Source organism: Bactrocera dorsalis, chromosome 3 (genome assembly GCF_023373825.1).
Source record: "Bactrocera dorsalis isolate Fly_Bdor chromosome 3, ASM2337382v1, whole genome shotgun sequence".
Classification (NCBI taxonomy): Eukaryota; Metazoa; Arthropoda; class Insecta; order Diptera; family Tephritidae; genus Bactrocera; species Bactrocera dorsalis.
Window position 1 is genome coordinate 62,490,969 of NC_064305.1, and position 19,170 is coordinate 62,510,138.

General features: G+C 38.1%; 4 protein-coding genes across 9 annotated transcripts; 1 reads left to right on the forward strand and 3 right to left on the reverse strand.

Moving 5' to 3' along the window:
* Positions 1–736: 736 nt before the first annotated feature.
* Positions 737–7,973, reverse strand: LOC105224632 (mitochondrial Rho GTPase). Of its 6 annotated transcripts, none has more exons than XM_011202783.3 (8): positions 7,825–7,973; positions 6,495–6,859; positions 6,224–6,435; positions 6,011–6,163; positions 4,978–5,829; positions 4,570–4,919; positions 3,615–3,653; positions 737–1,971 (listed from the first exon to the last, which is right to left on the reverse strand). In XM_011202783.3, the coding sequence occupies exons 2-8, from the start codon at positions 6,691–6,693 to the stop codon at positions 1,833–1,835; spliced, it is 1,944 nt and encodes a 647-aa protein (XP_011201085.1). In that variant the 5' UTR covers positions 6,694–6,859; positions 7,825–7,973; the 3' UTR covers positions 737–1,832. The 6 variants fall into 6 exon arrangements, with proteins under 6 accessions (XP_011201085.1, XP_011201083.1, XP_049309740.1 ...); XM_011202781.3 differs by having other exon boundaries at positions 3,591–3,653; XM_049453783.1 differs by lacking the exon at positions 7,825–7,973 and adding an exon at positions 7,563–7,775 and having other exon boundaries at positions 3,591–3,653.
* Positions 7,974–8,257: 284 nt separating this feature from the next.
* LOC105224633 (uncharacterized) lies at positions 8,258–9,187 on the reverse strand. The gene has a single exon (XM_011202785.4). It carries the CDS (start codon positions 9,022–9,024, stop codon positions 8,551–8,553), a length of 474 nt encoding a protein of 157 aa, XP_011201087.2. The 5' UTR covers positions 9,025–9,187; the 3' UTR covers positions 8,258–8,550.
* Positions 9,188–9,541: 354 nt separating this feature from the next.
* Positions 9,542–11,220, reverse strand: LOC105224634 (ATPase ASNA1 homolog). Its single transcript, XM_011202786.4, has 6 exons — positions 10,990–11,220; positions 10,764–10,881; positions 10,520–10,701; positions 10,159–10,417; positions 9,924–10,100; positions 9,542–9,869 (listed from the first exon to the last, which is right to left on the reverse strand). The coding sequence occupies exons 1-6, from the start codon at positions 11,100–11,102 to the stop codon at positions 9,723–9,725; spliced, it is 996 nt and encodes a 331-aa protein (XP_011201088.1). The 5' UTR covers positions 11,103–11,220; the 3' UTR covers positions 9,542–9,722.
* A 689-nt stretch (positions 11,221–11,909) lies between these two features.
* On the forward strand, positions 11,910–13,242 carry LOC125777706 (uncharacterized; the record flags this gene model as incomplete). The annotated part of the gene is made up of 2 exons (XM_049452970.1): positions 11,910–12,546; positions 12,998–13,242. Coding segments are annotated over exons 1-2 (882 nt in total), but the record flags the coding sequence as incomplete, so codon positions are not given.
* Positions 13,243–19,170: the final 5,928 nt, after the last annotated feature.

Sequence of the window (19,170 nt, forward strand, 5' to 3'; positions counted from 1 at the left end):
GTAGTATCTAATGAATGATATAGCCGAATACTGTAGGATGTGGTTATTCTGACATTCGGTTTTGCGTTACGGAAATCCTCTCGGATTTTACCCTGTGGCGTGTAATAATGTTGTTGTGTTGTAACGGTTATCTAGTCAGCGAGGTTAGACCATTGGGAGAGTGGTATCAAACATATGCGGTTAGCTAGGCAAGCAAAGAGGTGTTTAGAGTCATGCGGCAAATCGTTGCATGCTGGACATTAATTTGGTATGTTGGTTTTGATTCTGGATAAGTAGCAGCTTAAACCGTTACAGTATCCAGAGCGAAGCTGCGCAAGGGGTGCGCTCTAATCGATGTGCTTGAAATCTTGCTACAAAACCTTATGCCATTTTACATATTAGAAGTTTAAATTCATCCAAGCGCCTGACTATATTCTAACATGTAAAAATTGACAAGTGAGATGATTCCCGCCTGTCTGAAATTTTTTTATTGAGAAAATTAAAAACATCGATTGCCATCCATTCAGTGCTGAAATATCGTTGCCAAATGAAGTTATTGTAATTTTTATAGCTTTTGTTGTTGACTGGCTCAGTAAGTTAAATTTGTTGTACACCCTTGATCTATATACATATGTACTGTGGTTTCAACTTCATGAAAAAACACCTTATGGCTATATAAAAACTCATTTTAATATTTGCTTCTCATTTCGATTTATTTATTGGAAGAATCGATAATTTCTTGAACTCATGAAGCCGATTATTTTGTGTTTTTCTTTTATAATAAAGTTCATTTAAATTAAATTACAATATAAGTATATATATATATATAAGTAAATATGTAAGTGTATTTATATGTGAATCTTTTATTGAAAAATAAACAAACACACACAAAACATAAGGAGTACTTAATTTAAAAAATGCCCGCATATGCCGCTCCTGACCCGACGAATTTCAGTTGACGCTTTTCCAAGCGCGCAACAGCCAAACAGTTCAGTTCCTCTGTTGTATGTATTACTTATCTTATGATTTACAAAAATAATTTTATTTATGTGGTTAATATAGATTACATTATGTAACATACATATGTACATATGTATGCATATACGCAATTGTTTATATAATATTGGTATTGCTATCCGATTGTTTTCCAAATGATGCTCGTCGTCATTAAGTTCAATGTTAAAATAATTTTATTACTATTTATAGTGTATGCGAATGTATATTTAAGTGTAGATACAATATTACAAATGTGTAATATAATGATGCCAGCGCTAATTTATGGATTTATGCGTTAAACGAAACGCTGATATCATCGAGGTGCATTAAACAAATTTTTTAAAGGTTAGTAAGTATGTATTTACAAACAAAAACATGTTATTTATGAAACGATATACATATGTGTATGTACGCTCCTTTACATAAATTATTTATATTTCCTTTTTAAATAAGCATTAAACTAAAGTTCTTACAATTTTTGGTTGCAATTGATTTTTCAATGTTTTTTTTCACGTTAAAATAAAATTTTTCATAGTGGTTGCAAATAATTTTAAATATTTTCCTCACCAACAATTTAGCTGCTTATTATTTCCACAAAACAATTTCTCTGACGCCGGAAAAAACGCGTTTGCCAACGAAACTTAACAAATTAGAATGTTTTGTACAATTTTCTAAATGGATGGAGTGTGGAACGCGAGTGTTGTGGGATCTTATCATAGTAGAATATTACAAAAGTTCCAAAATGGAAACAAGGCGCGATTCCATACAGCTTGTCGGTGTATTTGTTGCATTGTATTCTTGTATGCTTGCGCCTTATCCCGCTGAATTGTTATTTTAGTCTGCCACGCTAGTTAACATTAGTAACGCACATGCGTGCCGGCGCTGTGCAGTGCTTTGAGCACGACAAAACCCAGAACGGTGGCGGCGGCAACACCTAAACCGGCTTTCCACCAAAGTGTCGGATCCTCTGTCATCAAACCGAACTGACGCAGATGTCTATTTGTGGGCGGATGGTTGCAACGCGCGTAGAAAGAACACAAAAATGTAAATATTAGTTAAATTGAAATAGAAATGGTTGTATTTATAAACATGCAATCAAGTTTTAAGTTCTACTACAACTGAAGCAAAAACGCTTAGTAAGTTGTTGATGCATCTCAAAAGTATATGAAAAATTATTAAAGGCTCAAAAAATCGAGATCGAAAATGACGGATGTACCTAAAATATTCACAATAATTAAGGGTGGTGTTTAGTGCGTGCAGAAAATGTGGGGGACAAAGAGGTTGCAGGAGTAGAGGGAAATGTGCCAAGTAAAAGTACTATAAATGCATTAAAGTTTCAGCAGGAAGAATTTTGGAAAATAAAATATGTAATTAAACTGTCGAGTCCTAATTTACAGACGAGCTGTTTGGACGGAATCGGACCAAGAAAAGGTATGTTGGATACAATTCCCTAAACAAGCAATGATACGCTACCAGAATTTACCTGTTCCCCAAGATAGTCGGGTCTACGTAACCAGAATGGACCTGGATATTTATCCGACCAAGGACAGCTGATGTTGTTTTTTATAACAAGAAACTATTATAGATAGCACACAAAAACATGTTTTTGATGGTTCAGTTTGTATGGCACCTATATGCTATAGTTGTCCGATCTGAACAATTTCCTTGGAGATTTTACTGTTGCCTTGGAGATTTCTCCATGCCAAATTTCTTGGAGATTTCTTGTCAAATAAAAAATTGTCCATCCATAACATGACCATGATTTTTATCGTTCATTTGGCAGTTGTAAGATATAGTAGTCCAATATCGGTGGTTGCGATAAAGGAGGAAAGAAGGACGTGTGCAAAATTTCAAATCGATATCTCATAAACTGAGGGACTTGTTCGCGTATATACAGACAGACAGACATAGCTAAATAGACTCAGTACGTCATGCTGTTAATGACACCCTGTATGTCCGACGATTCCTTCTGTGTGTTACAAACTTCGTGGCAAACTTAATATACGTGTACAGGATATAAAAAATATTAAAATATATTTTTCTTAATTATTCAATAGCCTGCCAACACCAGAATGCATTTAATTACAAAACTTTTTAAGAGTAAATAAGGTGCGCACTTGGATGGATGAGTGAAATACACAAATAACAAATAAGTTGAAACAAAATACGAAAGTACATATGTTTTTACCAAAGAGTATAAATATTCAATGCACAAATATAAATGTTTATATATCCATACAATCATGTGCATACACTAACTATATGACGAAAAACATAAAATGTGCAAATGATGGCTAGAAAAACTCGCCAATCGCTTAAAAACATAAAATATCATTGAAAAATAGTAATTTTAGTTTAAAATAATATACAATTTTGTTTGTAAATAGTGATAGATATAATATCTACGATTAAACATGTACTATAAGTTACTAATTATGTTGCTATTATTATTATTCGTATTTTGCGGTACGGCTATGCATATTTGACTATGGTGTATAGCTTTTTACAAAAAATATTTGCTCGAAAAAGAGAAAAAAATAAACACAATGTATGGATAGTACGATATTAGTTGCTCGTTCGGCTGTTTAAATGGCATTAAGAAGATTCACACTTACGCTGATTCCCACAGCTGTACCAACCTGTGCTTGTAAAAGAGTATCCATGCGGCTTGAAAGCGACTGCGATTTATCGAGAGCAAACAGTCATTGTTGTTGTTGTAAATTAACGATTACAATTAGGATTTTTTATATGTTTTCATTATCATATGACGTTATTTATTTGTTTTTGTGCAACAATCACCACAGCCAAAGCGCAGACAATCAAAATTCAGATTCAGGGGAGTGGTGAGGAGTTTTGAGGCGCGTACGCGAGACATTGGAGCATATTCGATTTTTTGGTTTTGTTTTATTATTACATTTTAGTTGATGCAGCAGTTAGAAGATAAAGGAAGAATAATATTAAATTTATGTTTATTAATTGAACGAGAATTTGTGCATAATTTGTATACATTTTTGGTGTTTAGATAAATATACTATGTTACGAAATTTTGATTTTGTGGAAACTTTAATAAAAAAAAGAGAAATGAAAAATATATCATACGGCTAAGGATATTTAAACATTTGTATGGTAAGTAAGCAAATGAATTTGATAAATGTTGAAAAAAAGAAGAAGCAATTACGCGTGAACTTAAATTTACAATAAATAAAAATTTAGCTGTGCTTGCAACAACGAATAATTGTTAAATTCAACAAATCTCTATGCACTGTGTTACAAAAAAATCTTGATAAAATGTTACACTAATACTACAAGTACGATAATACTACTTCATATCGTAAGTAAATAAACACTTATTAGTGGATTACTTTAAGAAACACTTGAAACAAATAGAACAGTAGACACTAACCGCTTACAACCACAATCACATAAACAAACATATTCACCCTAACCTAACATATTTGTATAACAAATACCAGAATGCAACGATAAGCAATGCTCCATAGCCAATTCGTTTGAATGTGTGTTAAATGTTAAACGTATTGCACATAAAGAAGTAAATATGATAGATAATTTTAACGCTTTGTATGCACTACTCACGGGAATGCCGCCATGGTTGCCAATTTCGTGTAAACCTCCTTTTTATTACTCTTCAAGCTGAACAGGTGTGGTGGCAGTAGTTTATATTTGGTACAAAACTCTGACGGTTGCAGTAAGTAATCTTGCCGCCGCTCATCCAAGTCACCTTTGGTGCCAACAATCATCACTGGGATTTTACTCTCCGCATAATATTTGATGTAGATGCGTGCAATGTACTCGAACGAACGCGGATTGGATGAATCATATACGAGGCAAGCGACATCACAATTCACCTCCTGCGGCTGCAATGGGTCTAGCGCATGCTTTACGTCTATATCACGTAGTATAAGATGCTTTTCTTGACCATAAACCTATTAATAATATACAAATAAATAATTTTATGCATTATTATAAACAATTAATTTTTACCTGCACAGTGTTGACGCAATGCACCACATTAGTCTTGAATTCTTTACCAATCAGACTTTTCATGTCCTCTACTAAGAAACCACGACATAACCCCGTCTTACCAGCGCCTTTTGGACCAATCACATGACACATATACACGGATCGACTACTTTGCCGTTTAGCTAAATCAATACGCCGTTCGCGTGTCACATGTATCGCCGCCAACTGACTTTCGTTCTCATGCACATTGAACCCCAAATACGCTAAGTATTCTAGAGTCTTTAAGACATCGATAAGTGTCATTAACGTCCAACGACACATCCAGCCATGCAGCGTCACCCAACCTTGATCGTTGGTGGGGCATGATTTACGTATATCTGTCGAATAGGACCAAGGCGCTGATGGGCATGTACTGAAAATCATTTTATGCTCTTCTGGTGATAGTGCGCCGTCGCCGTCTTTATCGTAACGTTCGAACAGCGCTGTAAGAAATTGTTGGCCGCGATGTGACAATTCAGTGCTACTACCGGGTGGTATTTTCAATGTTGGCCGCAAATAATCCTTACACATTTCTAACTGTTCATTGTAACCGAAGCGACGTAGCACCGCCCATGTGGTCTCATTACGTCCGCGCTGTATGAACAAGCAGTGCAGGAAAAGAAAGCCCTTAAGTGTAACTGCATCGTGGAAGATGCCATCTGGAATATTTTTCTGTATAACAACTTTCACTTCGTCTAGTATTTGTGGCTGTAGCGGTGTGTTGAAACAACGACGTTGAAACAAGTTCAATTCGTAATCATTGAGCAGATTGTCACCATCGATATCACATATTTTGAATATGCGAACAAGTGATTTCTTGCAAGCCGGCGTAAGCTGAAAAAACAACGATTTTTTTAATTGATATGTTTGTGAAAGAGAAACATAAAAAATGCTGCAATATTGTACCGACATTTCTGAATGCTTAATATATAATTTAACATAAACAAATTTTTACGCACTTTAAATATTACATGCTGCGAATATGCTTATTATTTATATGTATTAATGGACTTACATCTTGCTCTTCCATTATATAAAGCGGTGAAGTTGGGTGTAGAACAGCCTTTTGCGCATAGTAGAACATTTCGGAAATATTGTGTAGCGTTTTGGCAGAGCATTCCACACAGCTTTCAACCTCGGGAAAGTCTTCCATTATTGTCAATACACTCTAAAAATAAAATAAAGAAGATTATATAAAAATTCAATATTCACAATTTAATAGACTTACATCTATGGTTGAGTACTCGATTAGATCAACTTTATTGCCAACCAGCACAACAGGCTTACGTTGTTGGTCCTCTCCAATTGCGGTTCGTATTAAAGGCAGCCAGTGGGATGTTATGCGATCAAGCGAATCTTCATCTTCCACGCTATACACAATACATACAACGTGTGCTTTGACGATCTCTTCGTTGAGAATTTCATCCGTTTGCTCGGTATCTTAAAAAATATAATTCAATAAATTATTGAATGCTAATATTTATGTTGTATTCAATTACTTGAATAGTCGACAATATTCGTAGGCACCTGCTCAGGTGTTACATTAGCGGGTATTGTTATCTCCTCAGCTTTTGGAGGTACATCCTCAGGAAATTCTTCGCTTACAAGCGAAAGTATAAGTGATGTTTTACCCACACCGGGATCGCCAACCAACAATATGCGAACATTTTTTCGCTGAGCGGAGTTGTATTGGACCATAATTACGATTTTGGTAAGTTGTATTTACTGGCGGGGAAGTGTTTGCAAATAACGTCTGTTTTTAGTATTGCAAGGTGTTTCTTAAATCTGTGTTAATAATGCGAATGCTACCATAAGTTGCTTTGTACACTACTCATCTATGCCTTGCGAATTTGAGCAATGCTCACTGCAAAAAATTTAAGAATACGAGTACATATATACATGTTATGTATGTGATAAATATATCTGTAATAAAAAATAGTGTATAGTGTTGCTATAGAAGATTATTAAAGTAATCAATATCATATAGATTACTAAACAAATGTATCACACGGTATTCTTATCAAAGCGATAACCAAATTCAAACAACTTTCAGTGAAAAAACTATTTTACACAGCAACCTGACATAGTTTAATTTTTACAATTTCTCCTTTTATTATGCTAAATGGTTCGTACATATACATTACGGCAAATAACTTTTAGTTTCTTGTTTTGATTTTTCACACCTTTGTAAGTTTTTAGTTCACTGACTCGAAAAGCTATAAAAAATAGAGAAACTCGATTTTCTTATCTTCACATGGAGCACAAATTTATTTCAGACTCGTTACGTTGTTTAAAAAAACTGAGTAAAATCAATAAATGCAATAATATAATGTGCAATTCTGTGCAACGCTTTTTTTTAAATATATGTGATTATTTGCACGTCACTCAAATCTGGAACTATTGCTAATCCATTAGCCAGCGCACTGTAGGGGGCCTAATGAAGTTTTATTGTCAAAAAAGAAAAACACAGGCTTCTGGCGTCACTTTGTTTTATCACAGGAATACTTCTTCGCAGGAGGCAGTTTTCGCCGCCTGTATGTTTACCTTTCCTGGCAAGCATCACATACATTACAACATATAATAAACACAACCACCATCATCAACAAGACGACTTTTCACTCGCTTTAACTTCCGTATAGGCTGATTTTTGCAAGTCGGTATTTATCACAGGTTGTCACATGGGTGCAGTATTAAATGAAAATTCGCATTATATCACGATTTAATAATTATTCAAGATGATACACAATATTAATATATTAGACAATTAATTGCTTTTTCATCCGTATAATAATTACATAAACCACACAAAAGCAAAATTTGCACACCAACCTTTTCTTCTCCAGATCAAAATTCGTTTGTTCGGCAACGAGAACGTGTGTTCAATGAATGAATACATTACTTGACATTTATTATTGTGAATAGTTACATTGTCAATTACGTGTAGTGCTGTTTGTTTGTTTAACCGGTACCTGTACCCGAAACCCGTTTAAAATTTTAGTTCCAAGTATTAAAATATAACAAATAAAATAATTACTATTAATTAAAAAGTTGATTATTTAAATTTATACGAAATGTAATTTAAAAAAAAAATAAAATAAATTGATCGCTTCGTTAATAGACAGGTCTAAAACATTTTTTTTAGAAAATAATTTCGATTTTTTTATTTTTCTTTGACTCTGAGTTTTTTTCTAATATATTTAACTATTCTATTTTGTTACACATTTATATGTTGATGTTTGTACTACATACTTATAGAAATTCATTAGGAGCAGTTTTAACTTTAAACTTTATTTTTACCAGACTCAAATTACAAATATTTTTAACGTACTAATTATACAATTTCCACGACCAAAGGCTTGTCCAAATATAAACACGGGTTGTCAGCCAGGGTGCGGCACTGTATTTTACATATTCCACTTCAATCGCAAAATTCCCGTTGGTGTATTGAACTTTTAATTGCTACATAAAAAAATGAGATGAAAGTCGATGACTAAAATTAGATTTGTCCATTTGATTGAATGAGCACCAAAGCAATACGATCACTGCTATTCTTGTTTAATTCTTTGTAACCAGTTTGTCACAATCAGTAAAATAGTCAGTACTCAGCTTAACCAAAACTGCTCCGGAAGCCAGACCCGCAATGGTAGCAACTGCTGCGTTATCTCTTGGCAGTATCGATCTCATTAAAGCCCAAGCGAGCACTGAACCCATGCTAAAGAGTGAACCACCTAACACGGCATATAGACCGCGTCGAGAATTCGGCACACTACGTAGATGTGGTCGTCCGTATATGTAAAATGCCGTACCAGTTAATGTGCTCAGTAATAGCACATTGGTCAAATCCTTTTTGGGTAGGACTTGTGAAATGAATCCCGGATTCATTACGTTTACGGCGAGTGCAGAGTATGATACTACGCCATGTAATGGTATGTAATAGTAGAATACGTTCTGCTTGGTGAATGGCTTAAGTCCGATCTTGTCACACAGTGTGCAAACTGCATTCTGGTTACTTGCTCCTTCGCTGGCCATTGTTTTGTGCTGCTGTTATTCTTGTTGCGTAGTATTTTATTTAAAGCTGATGCAGTGTCTGATACGCGTTAATAAAATATTTCGTGGTTGAAAATGCGATAATTTCGTAAGTTCGTCTACCACCGGTGAATTTACACAAATGTCATTGCTTGTTATATAAAGGAGAGGTTTTGTCACAGCTAGACGTCACTTTTATTTTCGCCCTCATTTGTGATGTGAGGTTGTCGGTTGTTGATAAGTAATCGGAATTTTGTATTTGAATACCTTTGCCGATTATAAGCTCTTTTTTAATTACACTAATTCGTAGTTGCTAAAATGGAAAATGATTTGCAAAATTCCATAGCACATAAAATTTTTGTGTATTATAGAGAGACCTACTAGTCACACATTTTGTTTAGTATTGTTAATATCATTTTTTTTATAGTAAAACTGAAAGCCAGTGTAAATTTATATATCAATATTGCTTTTAAAATGCTTCAAGTGGTATCCTTTTGTAAGAGAACAAATTCTACATTAATTGCATATATAATTAATAATTAATTTTTATCGTTTATTATTAAAGTATATGAATTGGAATACAGCTGTGATTGAAAAACGTTTTAATTCATTTACGCTTATATGAAATAAAAAACGCCTTTTTTGAAACTATAACACCATCGCTTCCGTACCAGCAGTATATACACTTGTATATTTAGAAATTAATTAGGACTATAAGGTTTAACCAGGTTTTCTGAAAAATTCTTAATATTCTCTACACCTCGAACTTCCTTTTCGAGTAGAGGCAATTTTGTTACATGGAAATCTTCATACAGGTCAGCGATTTGATCCAGATACTTTTCTTGTATCTAAAATATTAAAAAGTTAAAAACGAAATCAGAATATAATGCAAAGTACCATACCTTATATCTCGCAGCACACATTCCACATGGTTCCTGGTTTTGTTTTTTGAATAGTAGTTGATTGACTATGATATTGTGTGTATCTATGCCACATTTAGTTAGTTCTTGCACAAGTCGTTCGGTTTCATACAATGAAAGGAATTCGGCGATGCAGACACAAACGAACGTAGCTTGATCCTAAAAATTTAGCGGTTAGAGAATATGAACTGATGTTTTAGAAATAAAAAATACTTACTGGATTTCTAAATTGCTCATTCACTTGTCTTATGATTTTCAACATTTCATCAAGCTTTTGTGTTAGCGAGTCGGCGTTAAAATCCGCCATACCTAGTATGCTACCAAATTGTGAGATAAAGGGAGCAATTTTCATTTTCAAACGCAGCAGTTTGCCTAATCCCTTCTCAACGACTTGCGGGAAGGAAAGCAGACGTAATGTGTGCCCCGTTGGCGCCGTATCAAAGATGACCACTGAAAAGTTCATTGCTTTGACAAGTCTATAATTTGTAGTAAATAAAGTAGAATATACGTTTACGAGGAACATGCACATATATAATTTCGGGTTAACCATTTTAATGAAGGTAAATTTTTCTACTCACTTCATTACTTCTGCATAGCTCATAGCTTCATCTATACCAGGCAGAGCGTTAATTACTTCATGCAGCACACCTTTGCTTAAGTGCAGACCTTCATTTTCGCCCTCGAAATATTCATCCGGCAATTCGTTGAGGCCCGCATTTGGATCAATTTCCATTGCATATAAATTTGTGAAGCCATTCACCTGCATTCCATTTAATTAACTGTTGAAATGAAGTGCAGCATATTATAATACATTTTGCATACCTTTGTTGGAACTTTTGTGAATTTCTGATCGAAAGCGTCTGAAATGTTATGTGCTGGATCTGTCGAAATGATCAAGACTGACTCACGCACTTTGGCCATTTGTACGGCTAAGCTGCAGCTGTTTATTGTATGTTGGGCAATTAAAAAGTTATACAAGTTGTTATGTATAAACACAATTTGATTTTTAATCAAATGATATTACAAAAAAAATAATGGTATAGTTTACCTGCATGTTGTTTTTCCAACACCACCTTTGCCGCCTACAAATATCCACTTCAACGATGATTGCTCGACGATGTTACGCAAGCTTGGCTCCATTGGTTCAAAGTCATCACCCATCTTAATTATACAAATTTGGCTAAGGGCACAAAGCAATTAAATAATATTTATTGTCGACTTTAAATAAAATTCGCGAGAATGACGAATTTGTGTCGGCAAATGTCAGCTGTCAAATTGCTTTTTTATTTGTTGCTTCTTCGTGTAAAAAAAAATATTCACAATAGTTTTTGTCAAATAATAATGGTGGTATTCATTTCAATTATAATTATTACGTAAGTAGGTATGGTTTTCTAAAATATAAACCAAATGACATGAACAATCCTGCGGGTTCTGCAGCAGCAACAACTACCACCTACACGTCACTCCCTCACCCCCAAGATCACCCACGGACACCCGCGACAAACCCGGCTACTTCAATTTAACTGCAACGGACTCCAGAGCAAGATCGAGGAGATAGTTGCACTTATGAATCGGGAACGTCTATCGAGAGCTGCGGTTCAAGAAACCAAGCTAAACAGCCACTCAGATCTTCTGAGTTGTGCCGGTTTCAACGTTATACGTAAAGATCGCGAGCGAGATAGTGGTGGTGGCCTAGCATTCATATTGCACAACACCGTGCAGTATCGTCTAATCGATGAAGACATCGACTCCAGCGATACTACCCTAGAATGTTAGGGTATAGCTATCCGGTCAGTCGATGTCGAGCTCGAAATATTTAATATATACAACCCCCCAGTTACATGTTGCCCCGCAGGATTTCACCCGAATATAGGTGCGCTACTTCGCGGTTAAAACCGTTTGGTAATAGGCGACTTTAACGCGCACCACGATCTTTGGCATTCCTGCCAGTCAAACGACCGTGGGGGGATGGAGCTGGCGGAACAGATTGACGATTCCACATTCTGCACAACAAATGACGAAGCTCCCACCAGAGTTATGGGCACCTGCAATAGCTCGCCTGATATTACCATTGATGGCGGTGGTCTGATAAATAGCATAACCTGGCGACCTCTCGCATCATACCATCTGCCCATAATTATCTCGATCGAGAAGCCTCCTGATTTTGTTTCTGTGGACAACCGCACCTTTGTTATCTTTAATAAAGCTAATTGGGTCGGCTTCACAGAATTTACTGAGAGCACCTGCGACGCTCTACCCATTCCTTCGGACGTATGCGTTGGCGAACGTCAATTCCGCAAGGTGATCGCAGCAGCTACAGCTCGCTTCATCCCGGCTGTAAGAATAGAACAAATCCGCCCCAATTTCCCAGCCGAAGCAGCCGTTTTAGGTAATGAGCGCGACACCTTACGCCAAGCCGATCCCGGGGATCCCAGAATAAGGGATCTCAATTTGGAGATTCGGCGTATGGTAAACCAGCATAAGCGAACGAAATGGATAGAGCATCTAAAGACCTGCAACCTCTCCACCGGTGTGAGTAAGCTTTGGGCTACTGTCAAAGAGTTGAAGTTCAATTCAATAGTCATGCCTCCTCGGACCCAAAGAAGTGCGCGAGCTACTTTAGACGGCAGTTTACACTGCACGATGTGTTAACCGACGGCTGTGCAAAATGCCAAACAAAGGCGCGTCACTTACTTTCACCGATGAGGAGGTTCAGGGTGTCATCAACAAGGCAAAATCTTCCAAATCCATTGGCCCTGATGGAATCAACATGCTAATGCTAAAGCATCTAGGCTCGACGGGAGTAAGATATCTCACCAAGGTCCTCAACCTGTCGCTGACCACTCTTCAAATACCCGATGTGTGGAAAGTCGGAAGAGTGGTCCCACTACTGAAACCTGGGAAACCCGCCAACAAAGGGGAATCTTATCGTCCGATAACTCTCCTCTCCCCAGTAGTGAAGACACTTGAGGCTTTGCAACTCCCGACCTTCACTCACCACCTGAGCCCAGCCAGCCACCAGCATGGATTCCGAAAAGTGCACAGCACCACCACAGCACTTAGCGTCATAAACGCTCGGATAGTTCGTGGCCTCAACCAGAAGCCACCCTGCGAAAGAACGATCCTCGTAGCGTTGGACCTGTCAAAAGCTTTTGACACGGTCAATCACACAACGCTACTGCAGGACATTGAAAAAGCCACGCTCCCTCCAGGGCTAAAGAGGTGGATCATGAACTATCTGAACGGTCGTCAGTCATCCGTACTATTTCGAGGTGAAACATCTAAACTGAGAAGAATTAAACAGGGGTTTCCGCAGGGTGGTGTCCTCTCCCCGTTACTGTTTAACTTCTATATCTCGAAACTTCCTCAACCACCAGAGAGGGTACGCTGATGACTGCACGATATTGACGTCGGGCAATGGAATCGATGGCATGTGTTCGAAGGTAAACAACTACCTCACCGACCTTTCTCGTTTCCTCACTGCACGGAACTTAACACTCTCCCCCACCAAATCCACAGCGACCATATTTACGAACTGAACGAAGGAGTATAGACTTGAACTTAATATTGCAGTCGACGGCGTCAAAATTTCGACTGTCAATAACCCTAAGATTTTAGGTGTAATCCTCGATAGTCTATGCTCCTTCTCTCCCCATACGACCGCGATTATCGCCAAAGTACAGAGCCGCAACAAAATTCTCAAGTCGCTAGCCGGCAGCACTTGGGGAAAAGACAAAGAAACGTTGTTGGCAACATACAAGGCAATCGGCCGGCCGGTCCTCAATTACGCAGCACCCATATGGTCGCCTGGATGCAGTGGCACGCAGATGAGGAAATTACAGACCCGTCAAAATACTGCACTCCGGACCACGACGGGATGCCTTCTGATGTCTCCCATCGATCACCTACATAGTGAGACGCTTATGCTCCCAGTTAAGAAGCATAATGAACTCCTCTCCAGGCAGTTCCTGCTGGGATGTTTTCGCAGAAACCACCCCTGCAGCCACCTGCTTGGAGCGGAACCGCCTCCTAGGAGCATCAAAAGGTCTTTCCTGGACTACGTCGACGACATCGTACAGTACGCCGACCGGACTTCGGACGCAACTGACTTTCGACAGGTACTGACCGCCATTCACAGTGGAGCCATCAACACCTTCACCAACTCCCTTCCCGTGAATGGCGTTCTTGGAGTCAAACCACCACCTATAGCAGACGAAGAGCTCCAGCTGCCGCGAGAAACGCGAGTGACCCTAGCGCAACTTCGTTCTGGATACTGTAGCAGGTTAAACTCCTACTTATCCAGAATAGACCCTGACATACCTAATGTATGTCCTGCATGCAACGAGTCTCCGCATGACACTGACCACCTATTTGCATGCCCTACGAACCCCACACATCTAACACCCTCCTCCCTCTGGTCCGACCCCGTCGAAACAGCACGTTTCCTGGGCCTACCGTTAGATGACGTCGTCGACAACACAAATGATCCTTACCACCCGAACGGGGATTAGTATCCCGTTAAAACTACAACAACAACAATGCGTTGAGTATTATCAGTTTAAGTCACTTATCAAAAGAATCAATCTTACTAGATAGACCCTCAAGTATCGTCCTGGTGCTTGATCTGCGTAGTAAAATTAAGTAAAAAATTTCGACAAAACCTGTACTAGCTTAGGATAAGAGATAGGACCGTTTTAAGGCTTATTTTGGCTTTAAGTCTAATATATTTAACTTTCGTGTGGATTGGAAAAGTTGGATCATTAATTATCTACCTTCAGTAGAAGCTTTTCGTTCTTCTTCTTTACTGGCGTAGACACCGCTACGCGGTTATAACCGAGTTAACAACAGCGCGTCAATCGTTTCTTTTTATAGCAATTGACGCCAATTCGCGATACCAAGTTCAGCTAGGTTCTTTTCCACCTGATCTCTCCAACGGATTGGCGGTCTTCCTCTTCCTCTGGTTCCTCCGGTGAATACTGTGTCGAATACTTTCAGAGGTGGAATGTTTTCATCCATATGGACGACATGATCTAGCCAGCGTAGCCGCTGCCTCTTAATTGGCTGAACAATGTCAATGTCGTCGTAGCTCTTCGTTTCATCGAATGTGGTATTCGCCGTGGTTAATGCGCAAAGGACCATAAAATTTTAAAATTTTCCGCAGAACTTTTCTCTTGAAAACTCGTAACGTCGACTCATCAGATGTTGTCATCGTCCATGCAGCAGGACGGGAATAATGAGTGATTTATAAAGGACTTTACTTCTCAATTGCATACTGAGTCCAAAGTAGCACTTGTAGGCAAGAGTTATTCTACGATTTCGAGGCTGACTTTGTTACGGGTGTTAATACTGGTGCCAAGATGGACGAAATTATCTACGACTTCATAGTTATAACTGTCTACAGTGACGTGGGATCCTAGTCGCGAGTAGGGCGATTGTTTCTTTGATGTACCTGCTCGATTAAGTTTTGCAGCTAGAATTATTTTCTAGAGCAGAAGATTAAAAAAGTCGCACGATAGGTATTCGTGAAACCTCGTTGGGTATCGAACGGCTTGTAGAGGTTTTTTCCGACCCTGAAGAAGCCATTGGTATTGCTCAACGTCAGTTTACACAGCCGTATTAGTTTTGCGGGGATACCAAATTCACACATAGCGGCTTAAAGGCAGCTCCTTTTCGAACTGTCTCGTGTGTCGATGAAGAGGTGTTGTGTGTCGATCTTCTTTTCAAGAGTCTTTTCGAGATTTATCGCATGGTGAATGTCTGGTCAGTTCTAGATTTTCCATGCCTAAAACCACACTGATAAGGCGCAATCAGTTTGTTGACGGTGGGCTTTAATTTTTCACATAATACTCGTTCGCTCGATGGAATCTTATTGTATTGTACGAGCTAGTAATGTTCCTCGAGTTGAACGAGCGATAATTCTTCAATAAAGATCCATATTGATTGCAGAAGAGAGACATGAAATAAACTTGAGATGGCAGGCCTCCAAATATGGCTTCCGTTTCGCTCTTCCACCATAGTTTACTGGTGGTCGGAACTTCAGGTGGTCATTTGATGAAATCAACTAAATTGCCGAGATTATATCGTGATTCGTCGCGCTACAATGTGTAACAAATTTTCCGGAAGCTAACGTGGGTAAAATCTATTTTTTTCCAAATGCAGTTATGGTGCAATTCCATTTGTGCCAAGTTCTTCACTCAATCAACAAGGCCACCAACCGGCCACTTACACATGCGCATAAGTAGCGTGACAAACCATTTCTAAAATCAATGAATGAAAATCCTACACATTCTTACGCACACACTTTTGCGTACATACTTACATACATGCATACAAATGTATTCTCACGCATGCTTGAAAGGTGAATGCAATAATGCTTTGCCGGCCATCCATTGATGCGAAGTTGGAGGGCAAAGCCGTGTGTGTAGTGAGCGAGCGAGCGATATTGAGTAAACGTAACGGTGTTGGCCTACGCGCCTCGCACCGCAAACAAAACATTAAACAACAATAAATAGAAGCGCAAGCATAACTTTCTTACAACGACAAACTCAATGACCAAAGTCGTAATGACTGCGCTCCACATGGCCCGGTGTCTCAAGTGCCCAAGGAATCTAGTTTATTGTTTGTCTATTTAAATAATGTTGTTATTGTTGTTTGTTTCGTTTATTTGAGGTGTGCGTACACACAATTTACGTGCGACCATCTGATGGGTAATGCATTACAAACATACACGCTTGCACATATGTACATACGATCATACATATACAAGCATTTAAAAATTACATGTGTATTAGGGTCATCCCTAAAATTTCCGAACTTTTAATAGAAAAAAAGTTATTGAAAGTTTTTTATCTTTGCTTCATTAAACTTCCCTTAAACAAGTACCGAAAATCGTAGAAATTTTCTACATAATCGGATATTTTTTTGAGGTTAGGAAAAAGCAGAACCAACAGGTGCTACTTTGGAATGAGTAGGCAATTGACAAGTAAAGTCCTCTCTCGACGAACAAAGGTCAAACTCTATATTCCCGTCCTGCTATATGGCGCAGAGGCATGCACGATGACAACATCTGATGAGTCGACCTTACGAATTTACGAGAGAAAACACTCCAGCTCTGAAAGTATTCGACGCAGTACTCTCCTGGGAAAGCAGAGGAAGAGGAAACCTCTACTCCGTTGAAGAGATGAGGTGGAGAAGGACCTGGCTGCAGTTGCAAATTCCTGAAAGAAGAAGAGGGAAAGAATAAAGAATTCATGAAATCGTCTGATTTGCGAATATCGTCTATGAAAAAGTTGGTCGAATTTGTCTTTCGATCAATATACTTGCTGTCGTCGACGGCTACGATATCCCAAAATGTCCTACAATTGTCTAAGATAATGTCCTTACTTCTACTATATGCAGTGATTAGTAAGAATATCGCTATCTCAAGAAGTTGCAAAACTGAAAGAATTCATAAAATGTCAGCTTCTCAAAAATAAAATTTGAATGTTGAAAAACCCTTTTGGGGAGAATAATAAAAGAAACAGATTTTACAAATTTCTGGACTAGACGTTATTGAGCGAAGTCTTTGGTTCGACTTCGTTTGAGTTTTTGCCGATGATCGGTTCCGCTTTCTTCTCTGGTATTGTTTGGAACCTTCAACTCAATATCAAATCAATATCAAATTTTATTGTTTATATCATCCGGGCATTTTTGTATCGCCCTTGTAGTCTTATACCGAACATGCTCTTGAGTTGATCATGCTTTTATGAGTACTTCTAATGTTAGCTTGCCGTTCGTTTGAAACTCAAGCAGCTGCCAGAGCACAGTGTCTTTAAAAGATGCTATCCAATTAAATTTTCGACCAGGAGAAGAACGTTGGTTATTATACGTCCTTAATAAAAAGAAGAGGTTATATTCTGTAACAGCCGTTAAGCCTGAGCAAAAACAAATACCCCTGAACGTATTTCTGTCATTACTGTCTGTCGATTTTTGGCATGGAAAGAAATGTAACAACGAGTTCGTTTGCAATTTTGTGTTTCCAATGGAATTACGTCTAAGCAATCTTTAAAACTGTTGTAGAAGTGTTTTTGGGAGTATTTTAGTGGCACAAAGCTTTAAGTGAAGATTGAAGAAATCGAAAGCTTGCTTAATGCGAAACGCCTATTCTCTTCTACTCCTTAACTGACGATAACATCGTAAAAGTTAAAGGGGCACAGTTTGAAAATCATCGTGTTGACATCCGAGAGATAGCTGAGGGTCTAAACATCTTTTGTAGATAGACGCCATAGTTTTTCATTAATGTTTTGGGAATTAAACGTGTAAATTACCAGACTCATACCAAAGGATTTGGATCTTTGTGAAAACGACGTTGAGTAGAATATGATGTGGAAACTGACTAACAATCTAGCAAAAGGCGCCCAAAATTAGCTGAAACAGAAAAAAACTAAAACTCGCTGGAGGCACTAAAGGCGTTCCCAGGCGAACCTTATAACAAGAGTATTGAAAATTGGATTACGTGTTCGTAAGCAGGTGGAGTTGATTCGCTAATGAGTTAAAAGCTTTTCTGCAATTGCTAACTACGAGTACCCTGGATTTAATTAGTTGCGTCGACAACGCCAGTAGTGCTATTGGCTATCCGTGTATATGGTTGCTTTCTGTATCCTCCCGTAGTTATTTCACAGGGCACTCCAGGCTCACTATACCTAATGCTTCCGCTTGGAAAATGCTGGCCGAGTTTCGTAGTCGGATAGAGAGAGAGAGACATTTCAAGATCATTGGAGTAAACACTTGCACTCACTTTGCTGTCCATTTTGGACTCGTCGGTATAGATAAAGACAGTACCATCCTTTTCTCCCTATTCTCCACTCACACCTAGCCTTGGGCGAATATAGTTTGATTAACTTTTGTTTAGCTGAGTCAGGATAGCGCTTTGTTCACAATCTTTCCTATTCCAACCTCCTCTTGAAGGCGATAACAAAGATTTCTGCCAAGATACGTAATTAGGATTGAAAGGTGTGTTACAATTTCGAGTTCTTCAATTAAGTAGAACATCTACAGTAGTAAAAGAAAGAGAGGCAAATAGGCAAATATCATTACACACAAAAAAAAAAAAACATTTTTAGAACTTTGCATTTAAGTTATTATTAGAAACTTTTTCTTCGTAAGAAGAACCTCTTCTGATACCAGCTAAGCACTTACCATCAGCTGTCACCGCATTCAAAATTTTTTAAAGCTTGAGGGTTGCCACCAC

Bases quoted from the DNA above. Each gene is read 5' to 3' on its own strand.
- LOC105224632 (XM_011202781.3), bottom strand. From the start codon at position 6,693: ATGGTCCAATACAACTCCGCTCAGCGAAAAAATGTTCGCATATTGTTG. The intron at 6,436-6,494 runs GTAATTGAATAC...ATATTTTTTAAG, and splicing joins GAATATTGTCGACTATTCAA to ATACCGAGCAAACGGATGAA. The intron at 1,972-3,590 runs GTAAGTGTGAAT...GCCCACAAATAG, and splicing joins GTACAGCTGTGGGAATCAGC to ACATCTGCGTCAGTTCGGTT.
- LOC105224633 (XM_011202785.4), bottom strand. From the start codon at position 9,024: ATGGCCAGCGAAGGAGCAAGTAACCAGAATGCAGTTTGCACACTGTGT.
- LOC105224634 (XM_011202786.4), bottom strand. From the start codon at position 11,102: ATGGGTGATGACTTTGAACCAATGGAGCCAAGCTTGCGTAACATCGTC. The intron at 10,882-10,989 runs GTAAACTATACC...TACAATAAACAG, and splicing joins GTTGGAAAAACAACATGCAG to CTGCAGCTTAGCCGTACAAA. The intron at 10,702-10,763 runs GTATGCAAAATG...AATGGAATGCAG, and splicing joins TCACAAAAGTTCCAACAAAG to GTGAATGGCTTCACAAATTT.